The sequence below is a fragment of the Carettochelys insculpta genome, chromosome 15 (assembly GCF_033958435.1).
Source record: "Carettochelys insculpta isolate YL-2023 chromosome 15, ASM3395843v1, whole genome shotgun sequence".
Classification (NCBI taxonomy): domain Eukaryota; kingdom Metazoa; phylum Chordata; order Testudines; family Carettochelyidae; genus Carettochelys; species Carettochelys insculpta.
Genome location: NC_134151.1, coordinates 36872328 through 36886250, shown reverse-complemented (window position 1 = coordinate 36886250; position 13923 = coordinate 36872328). Strand labels below are relative to the sequence as shown.

At 49.4% G+C, this 13923-nt stretch overlaps 1 protein-coding gene across 1 annotated transcript in view; it reads right to left on the bottom strand.

Moving 5' to 3' along the window:
- The window catches only part of CYFIP2 (cytoplasmic FMR1 interacting protein 2), a 93553-nt gene that overhangs the window by 7486 nt on the left and 72144 nt on the right, over window positions 1-13923 (bottom strand). Inside the window, exons 27-28 of the mRNA XM_075009386.1 lie at window positions 5418-5490; window positions 4819-4913 (exon numbers count right to left, since the gene is read on the bottom strand). Coding sequence (XP_074865487.1) covers window positions 4819-4913; window positions 5418-5490 — 168 coding nt within the window. The remainder of the gene's footprint in view (window positions 1-4818; window positions 4914-5417; window positions 5491-13923) is intronic.

Sequence of the window (13923 nt, the reverse complement as noted above, 5' to 3'; positions counted from 1 at the left end):
GAGGAGCTCTGACTCCGCTCTGGTTAGTCCAGAGAAGCAGTGCTTTGGACTGGGCTTTAAGAATATCATTAGTTAACTTTCCTTTTGCTCTTGGAAGTATTCTGTCGCTTTTTATTTCTGGATGTGCCACCTGCATTGTCGACTCCCACTGTTATCTCCCAGGGCCATGCAACAGTTAGGAAGACGATGCACTGAGGACTTGTCTTCACTACATGGAAGATCAACCTGGTCAGGGTCCCTCTTCCAGAGTTTGATTTTGCGTGCCTGGTAGAGATGCATGAAATCAAACTATCTGGGGTCAACAGTCAACCCTGGTACTCCTCGATATCGCAAGAAGTAAGGGAGGTCGATGGGAGAGTTTCTCCCATTGACTTCCCTCTAGATAGATGGCCAGATAAGTTGATTGCAGATAAGCCAATTCTATCTACACAATTTCCATAGCTAGAATTGCGTATCTGCAATCAACTTACTTGCCTACTGTACCCAAGCCTGAGTTACAATTACATTTCCTTCCTGTAACAAGGTAAACAGAAGCCCAGCTTGGCTATCATGCCTACTTCACCACAGAGCCAAAACGTTCTGGGTCTGCTGTGGTCATAGATGATCACCCCCAGTTGCGTGTTACCACCCTGGTCCATGTCTGCACAGCAGGTGTGGCACTTTCTGGTCTGGTGCCCATGCAAGGGGGTTTCCTGAGGCTTTAGACAAACTTTAAGCAGTTGCTGTATTTCTGACTATCCTGATAGCTTTTATAAAGGACAATTTTTTACCTGATCGGGGTCAACTGTGGGGTTCCAGGGTCATGGGTCGCACATGAGAGGGGAGGGGCTGGCCCAATAGACGGTGAGAAAGTGTTTCCTCAAATTATTTACATGACAATGCAAACTAATCGTGTGGGAACATGGTTTTGCAAACACTGAGGGCTGACTTTCCTCAGCTAACTGCCCTAATAAGTAATGTCTTAGATACTTACAGAGACAAATCTAGTGGCAGTGGATCCAGCCATCCATTCTAGTCCTTCTGCTGCCCTGAACCACAGATCCCTACTATCTAACTCGAGGAGCTTCCCAAACTCGCCACCTGACATATAAAAAGCCCTGACCATGCACTGACTTCCCATTTCACGAGTAGTTCATGTAGGCTGTAGCCTTTTTGTTTGGTAAATATTGAAACTGGAAGCTCTACAAGCACCTTCAGCTGCATTTACAAGGACAGCCTGGTAGCATAAAAGCACACGGCAATTAATATTCAACTAACAGCAAATAGAGAAAGTCCAGGGAGAGCCTAGATTCTGCAAGGCAGCGGCACCAACTCTAGGTCTGCTAAACTTCAGAAGGTGGGTTTCACACAGCTGCTTTACTTCCTCCATGCAGAGACACCAAGCCGGGCGAGGCCGCAGGTATGCCCTAGATAGCTAAGTGGGAAGACTGATTCCTCCCATGCTGCAGAGCAGTGTTAACCTCACGACTGCAGCATGCTTGCAGCACAGTTGCTCTGCTGGAATTTAAAGGCAAAAACATCTTATGAGCCCACACCAATGTGCCCACTAAATCTGCATGCACACGTGGGCACAGAAACCAGCATGACTTTAGCACCTGCTCAGGAGGTTGAGGGATTTATTAACAGTGTCGTCGTTTGTGGGGTTCACACATGATACACACCAGTTTCACTGTGGTCAGACTGTCTGGAATGAACTAGTCCAACAATTATAATACGAGTTGAACTCACTAGTCCAGCGACATCTGTGGTCTGGCATGATTTTATTTAGCCAGATGTCCTCTTCTCATGGATGCGGCCAGGTCTCCCATGGTCCCATAAAGCAGGAGTGTGCTAACTTTTTATATCCGGCACCACTTTTCATCCCTATGCTTAGCAGGGCCCCCCAAACCTACCTAATGCAATCCTAATGGGTGGAAATTTTGGTTATGCTCATATATAAAAAAAAACAAAAACAAAAAAACTTTCAGCAAGTGTAAGAAAATACGTCTGTAGAACGTAAAATTTGTTAATCAGTGTATAAATGTGAAAAGAGTAAAATATTTCAATATTTTTAATGAGATGGATAAACCTCAGAGCCAGCAGGCAACCATGCTGCACTCCCCTTATGAAATGTCATGGCCCCTCCACCCCCACCAAGGGCCATAAGCTTTGTTTACACCCACCAGACCTAGCTCTCGGTATTCTGTGCTGTTATTTAGCTGTAATTTACCTCTAAACGTCTTTAAGAGCCCAGCAAGCAGTGGAAGTGTTGGTAATGTGCTAGGCAATATTGATTTCCTTTGGACCAGCAAATTCTCTGCTAGAGCACCAGTCAGGTCCCGAGGGTGCCAGACTAGAGAGGTTCAAGCTGTATATGACTTTTAAAGAAACTGTAAAAGGGACCAGCTCGGCTCTCAGCTTCACACACCAGACTCCCAGGGTCAAGAGGATCCCTAAGCATGCATTCAAGGACAGGCTTTGTTCCTAAGCCTGGTCATGCCTTGATAAAAGGTTATACTGCTGTCTGGCTGCCCAGGAGGCTAATGGCAGCGGGAGTGCAGGACTTTACATCAAAGCTAGATAGCACCGTGCCCCAGATTGTCATGTCCAAGACACTGACCTCTTGGGAATAGCTTTGTGGTGGTGGGGTGGCAGTTCATGACTCCTGAACACTGACCACAGGGGAGAGGGGCAGCCAGGCTTGCATAGAGCTGCTGAAAATCCCAGTTTCTCTCATTTTTCCTGAGCACTTTGATCAATGAGCCATGCTGAGTCGGCACCAATCTCACATACAAATGATTATTTAGGGCCTGATCGCTGCCTGTGTGCTTGTCACTGATTAACATAACATGCACGTGACCTCTTTTAATGCACAAAGCTTCTACAGCCTGGTCTCAAGCCCTGGAAAGACACTCACCGACTCCTGTAGGCACTGGATGAGGCCCTTAGACCACAGCATTTATTATGTAAATGGCACAGCTCCAGATTTTAATTAATGGCATCCAAATCCAAACAGCTGAAAGGTGCTTGGAAATTTCCAGACACCTGCTTCTGGGAGCCCATGTCTGCTGTGCACAAAAACATTGACGTTTGTGCCTAAAACTGCACTTCCAGGAGCAAATGAATAGCAGTGGGGCACTATCAACAAACACAGTCGTGTTTATTTACATCTGGGTTCTCATAACGTCAGTTCCCCAAAGTATGCATGTGAAGAACCTGGGAGCACACTAGCGTGAGTCAATGTGGCAGAAGAAATGAAATGCCTTTTGTTTCATTGTTATCGATAGGGCGAGGATAAGTGGCAAGTGGACTTTATACAGTAGAATTTAAGGATGATTTTGCAAGGAAGGGTAGACGCACACACACACACACACACATACATAAAAGCACAGAGGTGAGTTTTTATCTCAACAGTGCCCCTTTGCAAACTGCCCACAAATCAAAACAGAATCCTCTGCTGCATTTTGTGGATGTTTATTTCACATTATTCCCAGAGATGCAATGTTCCACAAAACCTTAAATATGATCCACTGGAAAATAGGAAAGTTAATTGCTTTGGTCCTGTCACAATTCTGTCACTTTTTATTGTTCATTGCAGCTATGGAAAATTACTACATAAGGCAATTATTCTAATTCAGTGTCTCGGCTGCACCTGATTTCATTAGTGAAAAGAAAGCAGCATTTTTGCTAGTGACGCTGGGTGAAATCCAGGTGCCACTGAAATCCCTGGGAGTTCAGCCACTGACTTCAGTAGAGGATTTCAACCACACTATGTTTATTTTAGTGAGAGGTTTAAAAATGGCATCATAACTTCAGCAGAAAATACAGATCCTTCCATTAAGGCTCAGATTCAAGAAAGCATCCATGTGCAGAAAAGCACTTGAGCACATGCTTAACTTTAAGCACATGCTTCAGCCCACAGCACGTGTTTAAAGTTAAACAAGCGCTTATATGATTTCTGAGTGTGTCTGGACTCAAGTCTGTGTGTAAATGAGAATGGCCACACTGGATCAGATCCAAGGTCCATCTAGTCCAGTATCCTATCTTCTGGCAGTGGCCAATGCCATGTGCCCCAGAGAGAAGGAATAGAACAGGTAATCCCCAAGTGATCCCACCCCTGTCACCCATTCCCAGCTTCTGGCAAACAGAGGCTAGGGACACCCTCCCTGGCTAACAGCCAGTGATGGACCTAACTAGCCTCCATGAATTTATCTAGTTCTTTTTTTAACCCGTTAAAGTCCTGCTCTTCACAACATCCTCTGGCCAGGAGTTGTTGACTGTGCATTGTACGAAGGAATACTTCCTTTTGTTTGTTTCAAATTGGCTGCCTTTCCTGAGCACTTACAGACTTGATGGTTATCCCCCAGGTCAGTAACAACCTGCACGTCTCCCCATATAATTCCCTCCTGTGAAAATGCCTCTGCCGGTAGGAGGTGATTTTGGAGGTTGTCAACGTTCACAGCTGGCTTCCGAGCATCTCCCTCCATCCCTATCACCCCATAGTTAGGTACCTATCTTAGGGAGCCCTAATAGGCCAGCTTTACCCTAGCCCCTCTTTCTCCCTGAGAGACCCCGTCAGGCACTAGGGTTTAGGTCTGTCTGATCAGCAGAAAAACAGCGTAACTCAGACACGAGCGATGCTTTTCCTGAGGAGCCAATGGGTGCAAGTAATTCAATCAAGCAGCCGCCCAGAGATACCGCTCTCCTCCCAGGAAGGGAAGAGCTGTGCAGCATTTTAGAATAAAAATGGGAGCCATTTATCTAAGAGCAAACGGGTAGTCAGGGAACTGCTGCGAATGTCCAGCAGCCTTCTCCCAGGGGTCACAAAGGAATCCTTACCTGAGGAGTTCCCAGCCTCTCTATTAAGGGAACCAGGTGCAGAGGGGCATATTTGGCTTCGAGACGCTTCATGCGCACCTCCAAGCGTTCTCCTTCTGTCAAGCGAGCAGCAAACAGTGACATGAGACTAGGCAGTGACAAGTCCGGCATTTCCGCAGTGACTCAGAGCTGTCTCCCCACCACGGCCTGCTCTGGCTCTGGCTCTGGCTCTGTCAGAACACCAGCAGAAAAGGCAGCGTGCTGCGGAGGGTTGAGATTACAGTCTCCGCACTAGCAGCTTAATTGCACGCTTGTGAAAGGGCCCTGTTTTAAAAGCCCAGACCCTCCTTTTATCAATAAGCTGGGCTGTGGCACACTTCAGGCTGCCCTTTTCCAGGAGCGCTTGCCCATTGCTAAATGGCTCTGAACATGGAAGGAAATACAACGACCAGTGTTCCAACCGGGCTAACTAGACAACAACCATCACTTGTCCTGCACCTGACTTCCTGCTGCATTGTTATGTCTAGTAAAGGGCAGAACGCAGTGAAAGAAACAAATCTGCAGTGCTGATCTAGGTAGTGGAATAAACAGTGACCTCTGCTTCCCTCTGGGCTTCTTACCTTTGATGTAGACCCTGGGCAAAATATTTTGGAAGGGAGCAGCATGCAGCAAATCACAAACTTCTTCCTGGGACTGGGGCAGGAGGAAGAAAAATAAAATAAGTTACAAAATTCTTTAAGGGACTAAGTTTATGGCTCAGAGGGCTGACAGGAACACGTGCCCTGCCCAGTAGGAAGGCAAGAGGCCTGGACCGCTATGAAGTGAAAATGGGAAAATGTACTTGCCCAAAGCCCTTTAAACCTAAATCAGAAAGGTTTGTCTTAAATAACTAGGTCTCTATAAATTATTATTTAATAACTCTATTAAATACCTTTCCATTTCCACAAGCCCAGAAGGCTCTACAGAGCACTCATGGACCCGAAATCTAGAAACACATGAAAGAAATGATTTCCGGTTTACTCAAACGTGATGATTTCCTATCCGTTATTTGCTAGGGCTCTCAAGACACTCTCTCTCTATGGGAAGAGAGTATTAGCTTAATTGCTGCAAGGTAAGTTTGTATGTACATATATGATGCCTAAGGGCTGTTACTGACCCTTAAGTAGTATGTGTGTTGGAATTAATTCACTTTGATATTCATGTATCGCCAATACTATCAGACCAGAGATGTGGTGCACTCCAGGCAGACCAGAGAAGTCAAACAAAGAAGGCTAGGCAGGAATAACAAAATGAGATAACACTTGGAAAAACACACGCCAGCACACCTGGAAAATTAATCCAAAACACAGACATACAAGAGTGAGAAAGCAGGAAACAGCAGTACTGAAAGAGTGATGGCTGAAAACAAATTGTATATGATTTTCCAAGGAGAGATGGCAGCAAGGAAAAGGGAGAGGTCATTTGCCCTGTACAGTAACCGGAATTCACTGAGATGTTTTGTCCCTATGGAACTCCACAAGCACCTGTGCACATCTGAGTGAAGGTTTTTCCTCAGCAGCATCATGGGTTTGCATCCGACTCCTGCATCTTCTCATGTTCTGGAGAGAGACTACAAAGGGACAGGTGGATCTGCCACCATGTCACTGCTTTCTCAACCAGTCCAAAGGCAAGTCCTCCGAAGCACAGGAAAAAGGAGGGTGGGCAGTGGAGCACTCATAGGGAGAAATCTTCTCAAAGAACTCCAGGTACAGTACAAGGTAAGCAAGCGCTCCTGCTTTGCCTTATTGTCCTTATGGGTGCTCTACACGGCTTATCTCCCAAGGAGTATGCCAGTGCTGGAAGAGGGTACTGAGGAGACAAGTTCAGAACCATTCGGAGAGTGACCTCACCAAAGGCTGCATATGATCTGGAGACATGGCTACGAGTTACGTGGTTCTGTAGGATACCCAAAGAAGGGAACAACTCCCCCAGAGTTCAAAGAGGGGCCTTCTCAAGGCAGAGAGAATAAATTAACATCCCAAGGGGGAGGGAGCTGACTTCTGTGAGGGGAAGATGTTGGTCAATGCCTTCTGGAATCTTAAGGTGGTAGGGGAAACACAAGTGAACCCCTTTTGATTGGGTGGTGAAAGGTCCTGCTGGCAGGTCGGTGGACTTTAATCAAGCTGAATGATAAGGTTTGGGTTTTTACATGCCACAGGCAGTCAAATCTGACAGGGAGGCCACTCTCAGATGGGGTTGGCCATCGTGCACACCAAAATTGCGAACGCTTCTACTTGTACAAGATGACCTTCATCATGGTGCCTTCCTGCTGTTCTGCAGTACTACCTGCACCTCACCAGGACAATTCTACTCTAAGCTGAACAGCCAGTGGGGAGCCACGCACGGAGGGTCAACAAGGGGAGCCTGGAGAGGGTTTCACAGCCTAACTCTTGGGTCAGGAGGTCTGAGACCAGAGGGAAGAGACTGCAGAGGTTTTTTTTTTTTTTTAACCCAGGGGCGGGGGTTGATTTATTATTAAGTTCTGGGGTGGCTGAAGGGGCAGTATGTTCCATTCAGCTTCCTGGGTTCCTCAGGAATCTCCCTGACTCCTCAGTGTCCCCAGAACCTCCATGGGGCATAGCAAAAGCTTCTTCCAGAGGAGAGTCTGAGAGCTGCTTCTTTCCAGTCAGCTTGGGGTTTGGGGAGGGGAGGTGTGGGAGAGGCTGCAGCCAGTCCAGGATGGGGAGGATGGAGTGGGTGGTTCAGAACTCCAGCCAACCTGGGGTTCCTCCAGGCAGGTTGGAGGGAGGCTCAGGGCTTTGGCTGTCCAGCTTGGAGCTTCTCTGGTGGGGGAGGAGGGTGCCCAGGGCTCCTCCAGATAGGGTGGGGGGTTTTGGGCCACCAGCCCCAGTGAGTGGGAGGACAGAAGGAGACACAGGACTAGTCTCCCCGAAAGGCGGTTCCACCCACCATCCATGACCAGACCCTTGTGCTGGAAGCAGGAGCTTCAGTGACATCGGAAGCAGACACGAGAGCTTTTTAGTCACTAGCGTCTGGGTGACTGTGAGCTTAGATGGCTTAACAGAGCACCAAGGTCTCTATTTAGCATATCTGGAAGCCTCAGACGTTATCCTTGATCTTTGCTCACCGCAGCTGAAGTTACAGACGCTGCCCAGATTCTTTGGCTAAAGCCAATGCAGTCAGGGGAAGGCAACGCAGATCTTAGCAACACTCCGTAAGGAGCTCCTTTAGTCTGTCCTTCAGCTTCCTTGAGCTGACTGTGCACTTGAATGGGATGTGGAACTTCCCGAGGCGGCGGCAGCAGCAGCAGCAGCAGCAGCAGCAGCAGCAGCAGCAGCATTAGGCTTCCTGTTTCTGAGAGGGAAAGATCCATGGCTGGTCTGGTGGGGTTTGGAGCCCACAGTTTTGGGCATGATGTGCAGAAGGGAGGCTGCAGGCAAAGAGGCAGAGGGTAGCAGATAACCTAGCTGCAGCCAACAAAGAATCAGAGGGGGGGGGCTGAGAAGTACTGAAAGTACAAATTTGTTCCAGAGGGGAAACAAACTCCAAGAATATTAAAATAAAAATAGGAATACATGAAGTAAACAAAAAGAGGCAAAGGATAGCTAGAAGGTTAATCTAGCAGACAGTGCAAAGTTCAGTCCCTAGCCACAGAAAGTTGAACAAGAACTAGTGGTGGGTCTGTCCTTCCCTACATACACTTGTCTGGAGCCTGAGGACGCATAGGGTGCAGATGAGGATCCATGGAGACATCTGGGGAAAAAAAATTCTGATCAAAGGCACACGGGCACCACATTGGCGCATCCACAGGCCCAATGGCTCGAAGAAGAACAAAGCGATTTTGGGTTGCACCCACAGAGGTGCTGTTCCATAAAGAGGTTCTGGGCAGTTCTAGGACATGCACTTGATTCCAGGCCATGCTGAAAAGAGTTAGCTATGGAACGGTGAAAATGGAGGGCGGACTCAGGACTATTTTATTGTGCAAGTAGCTCTTCCAGTGTGGGATGCCTTGGCGGAGGGTCCATAAGCCTAACAATACACTGGTACGCTCTGAAGCAGAGAGAGGAATACCACCGCGTGTTTGTGAGAGTGCAGAGCACGGTGCAGTCAGCGCTGGAGGTGAAGGAAAGGGCATGGTATCATGGGTCCTATATGGACACTGAAGTCTGTAACATGGGGAGTTCTTGGAGTGGGCACAGAAGCATGGCACAGCACGGTGTCTTGATTCCATGTGGACAGAAAGAGAAGTTACTCACTTGTAGTAATGATGGTTCTTCGAGATGTGTCCCTGTGGGTGCTCCACAGTAGGTGTCGGGCTCGCCCGGCACCGCAGATCGGAATTCTTCTAGCAGTTTCCACTGGATTGCGCATGCGCCGATGTGCGCCGCTCCCTTGCGCGTCCTCGGTCATGTGCGTGATCCGGTCCCCGCCAGTTCCTTGACCAACCGCCCCGGATGCTCCTGAAAAACACCGGACAGAGATCCGAAGCGGGGAGGATGGGCAGGTAGTGGAGCACCCACGGGGACACATCTCGAAAAACCATCGTTACTACAAGTGAGTAACTTCTCTTTCTTCTTTGAGTGGTTCCCGTGGGTGCTCCACAGTAGGTGCCTACCCAGCAGTAACCCCAAGTAAGGAGGTGGGTACTCGATTCATGTGCAGCTTGCCCTTGAGAGGACTGCTGTCGACAGATGGGTATCCTCTTCGAACACCCGATGCAGGGCATAATGCTTGGCGAAGGTGTCGTAGGATGACTAAGTCGCCGCTCTGCAAATGTCTTTCAACGCGATTCCCTTGAAGAAGGCCGTTGATGCCGCCACCGCTCTGGTGGAGTGAGCCCTGGGCGGGGCTAGCAAAGGGGTCTTTCGAAGCTCGTAGCACAGTTTTATACAGGACACAATGTGGTTTGAAATTCTCTGGGAAGAGAGGCCTTCCCCTTTCGACCTGGGAGTGAGAGACACCAGAAGCCTGTCCGTTTTCCGGAAGGGCTTAGTTCTGTCTATGTAAAAGGCCAACGCCCTCCTCACATCTAGGAGGTGCAGGCACGCCTCCTTGCTGGAGCTGTGAGGCTTCGGGTAAAACGAGGGTAATACTATTGGCTCGTTAATGTGGAACTCTGAGGAAACTTTTGGAACAAAGGCTGGGTGTAACCGTAAGATCACCACCTCCTTTGAGAATACTGTGCAGGGCCATGTTGCCATCACTGCTGCGAGCTCGCTCACCTTGCGGGCTGACGTAATCGCAAGAAGGAAGGTCGTTTTCATGGTAAGTAGTCGGAGGAGTACCATGGCTAATGGTTTAAAGGGTGGTCCCGATAGTGTGTGGAGTACCAAGTCCAAACTCCACGACGGTGGTAGCAGTTTTCGAGGAGGGTACAGGTTTACCAGCCCCTTCAAGAACCTTGTGACGATAGGATGGGCGAATACGGTGGGCCCTTCCTCTTTGTGCCGAAAAGCTGATATAGCTGCGAGGTGGACTTTTAGCGAGGATAGAGAGAGCCCATCTCGTTTGAGGTCCAGCAGGTATTCTAGAATTACAGTTATAGGGATGTCCAGAGGAGCTAACTGTTTGGCAGAGCACCAGGCGGTAAAGCGTGTCCATTTCTGTTCGTAAGTCCTCCTGGTGGAGGTCCTTCGGCTACACTCTAAGACTTGTCTTACTCCCTCCGTACACGTGCTCTCTAATGCGCTGAGCCATGGATTAACCATGCTTGTACACGGAGTCCCTGAGGGTGTGGGTGCACTATGGACCCCTGAGCCTGTGTGAGTAAGTCCGGCGCTACTGGTCGGGGGAGTGGTGGACGATCTGTCATGCGCAGAAGCAGGGGAAACCATTGTTGTCGGTCCCAAGTTGGAACTATGAGTATCATGCGAGCTCTCTCCCTTCTGGCTTTCTGCAGAACCTTGTGGATAAGTGTTGTGGGGGAAACGCGTAGAGTAGAGGGCCCTTCCATGAGATCATGAAGGCGTCCCTCAGAGACCCCCGCCCTATTCCTGCTCTGGAGAAGTACTGAGAGTATTTCTTGTTGCGCTGGGTGGCAAACAAATTGACTTGGGGAAACCTGAAGGTGCGAAATATGCGTCATAGCAGGTCAGAGCGGATCTGCCATTCGTGCGTGAGTGCAAAGCGCCTGCTCACTTGATCTGCCTTCACGTTGTGGGCACCCGGCAAGTACGAGGCTTTCAACGTTATGTTGTTGGCAATGCACCAATTCCACAATCGGACTTCTTCTGCACATAGCTCACGGGACTGTGCCCCTCCTTGTCGATTGATGTAGAACATGGTGGAGGTATTGTCGGTATTGATCCCGACTACTTTGCCGTGCAGGTATTTCTGAAAATGTCTGCACGCATTGAACACTGCTCTGAGCTCCAGTATGTTTATGTGCAGTGTCTGTTCCGTGGGGGACCATAGCCCTTGCGTCACCTTGCTGCCAATGTGTGCTCCCCATCCTATGTGGGAGGCGTCGGTTGTGAGAAAAATGGAAATTTGTGGTTGGTGGAAGGGCACTCCCACTAGCAGGTTCTTGGGATCTGCCCACCACGTGAGCGACTTCCGTACCTCCGTCATGGGCGATACTACCCTGTGAACAGTATGGGCTGCTGGTCTGTAAACACTCACCAGCCAATGCTGCAGGCTTCACATGTGTAACCTGGCATTCTGTACCACAAATGTGGAGGCCGCCATGTGCCCCAACAGTTGCAGGCATGTTAGGATCGGCACCGCGGGGCTGTACATCATGACTTGCACCAAGGATTTGATGGTGCGGAAGCGGGCGTCGGGCAGGTATACTCTCAATGCGATAGAGTTTATGCGTGCCCCTATGAACTCTATATCTTGCGTGGGTTTGGTCTTCGACTTTGCAAGGTTGATAACTTGGCCCAGCAAAGTAAATGTGTTCGCGGTAACACGTATCATGCGTAGGACCTCTGCCTTTGAGGCCCCTTTCAGTAGGCAGTCGTCCAGGTATGGAAAAATAAACACGCCCTGCCTGTGCAGGTAAGCTGATACCACTGCCAGGGTTTTGGTAAAGACTCCAGGTGCCGAGGATAGGCCAAACGGAAGAACCCTGTATTGGAAATGCTCCCCGCCGACTGTGAAGCAGAGGAAGCGTCTGTGTGCCGGGTGGATTGTTATATGAAAGTAAGCGTCTTGTAAGTCGAGGGCTGCAAACCAGTCTCCATCGTCCAGTGCCGTAAGTATAGAGGCAACTGTAATCATCTGGAAACGCTGCTTGAGCAAGTATCTGTTGAGGCCCCGAAGGTCCAAAATCGGCTTCCAGCCTCCTGTTTTCTTCTCTGTTTGGAAGTATCGTGAGTAAAAACCATTCCCTTGGAATTGTTCCGGTACTCTTTCCACCGCCCCTATGAACATGAGGTGATCTACCTCCTGCTTCAGCCTCGCCTCGTGAGAAGGGTCCCTGAGAAGAGGCCGGGTGGGAGGTTTCGTCAGTGGTAGTGACTGGAAAGGGATCGTGTAACCCGTGGCTATAATTTCCAGCACCCATTTGTCTGTTGTGATATTTTGCCATTGGGAGTGGAACGGTTTGAGGCGATGATAGAACGTGAGGTGAGAGTGGCATTGAGCGATGGTGTTGATAGTGCAGTCCTCGACTTAGCCGTCAAACTTGCTGCCTCTGGGCTTCCCCGAGGTTGTGCGACTTTGTTGAGAACATCGCCTGGGGGCCCTGTACTGTTGCTGCTGTTGATGGTGCCCTTGGTCATACCCTCGCTGATATTGTGCGCATTGTGGTTGGTAAGCGTAGCGCCTTTGCTGAGGATAGAATTTCTTTTTCTTGTATGGAGGAGTGTAGATACCCAAGGTCTTAAGTGTGGCCCTCGAATCTTTGCTAGAGTGTAGGACCGAGTCGGTTGATTCTGCAAACAGCTTTTGCTTGTCGAAGGGAAGATCCACGATCTTCGCCTGTAGATCTCTGGGGATACCAGATGTCTGGAGCCAGGACTCCCTACGCATTACCACTGCTGTGGCTGTTGAGCATGCCACTGTGTCCGCCACGTCCAGGGCAATCTGAACTCCCGTTTGCGAGGCCGCATAGCTCTCCTGGACGATCGCCTTTAACACCAGCTTCTTGTCCTCCGGAAGGGAATCCATGAGAGAGATAAGTCTAAAGTAGTTGTCAAAGTTATGGTTTGATAAATGTGCTGTGTAGTTTGCCATTCTCAGTAATAAGGTAGAGGAGGAGTAGACCTTCCTGCCGAACAGCTCTAATTTCTTAGCATCTTTATCTGACCCCCTGGATTTGTACTGAGGCGTCTTCGACCTCTGCTGGGACGATTCGACCACCAAAGAATTGGGCTGTGGGTGGCTAAACAGGAATTCCATGCCCTTGGCTGGGACGAAGTATTTCTTATCTGCCCTTTTATTCGTAGGCGGAATAGGGGCCGGAGTCTGCCATATGTTAGTGGCTGACTCCATACTGGCTTCGTCCAGTGGAATAGCGATTTTAGATGAAGCCGGGGGTCTCAAATTTTTCAGGAGTTTATGATGCTTCTCCTGCACCTCTGCTATTGAATGTCCTGCGTGTGTGCTACTCTTCTGAACAGCTCTTGGAATTGTTTAAGGTCATCTGGAGGGGAGACATCCCCGGGGACAACTGCCTCATCTGGGGAGGATGAGGAGGAGCCACTAGGATAAACCTCCCCCAAGTCCTCTGGCTCCTGAGTTCGCTGGTATGTTTGCTCCCTCGTGGGCTGTGAAGTGAAGTCTCAGGACTCCAGACCGAATTCCCCCTGGGACAGCTGCGTTCCTCTCCCAGAGCGAGAGTGTACACGGGGGTATTGACGAGGAGTGGGAGGGGATCTGCCCCTGGATCTAGACCTCCGATGTCAGTGTTCAGTATGATGAGGACGGCCATAACAACATGGACAAGGGCCCGGTGATGGAGACCTGGACCACGATCGGAGTGTGTACCCATGATGTCTGGGAGAGCGGGATCTCCGTGACGACATTGATAATGGTGAAGCTGGTATGTGATAGTACTCAGAGGGATCCATGCCCAAAAAGGGTGAAGGTGGCCTGAGCCCAGGCGACGGTGGTTGGAGAAACGGAGAGGGAGGTCCGAAATAGGCCGGTGGAGTTACCGCCCTGCGACACGGCGTGTGTATC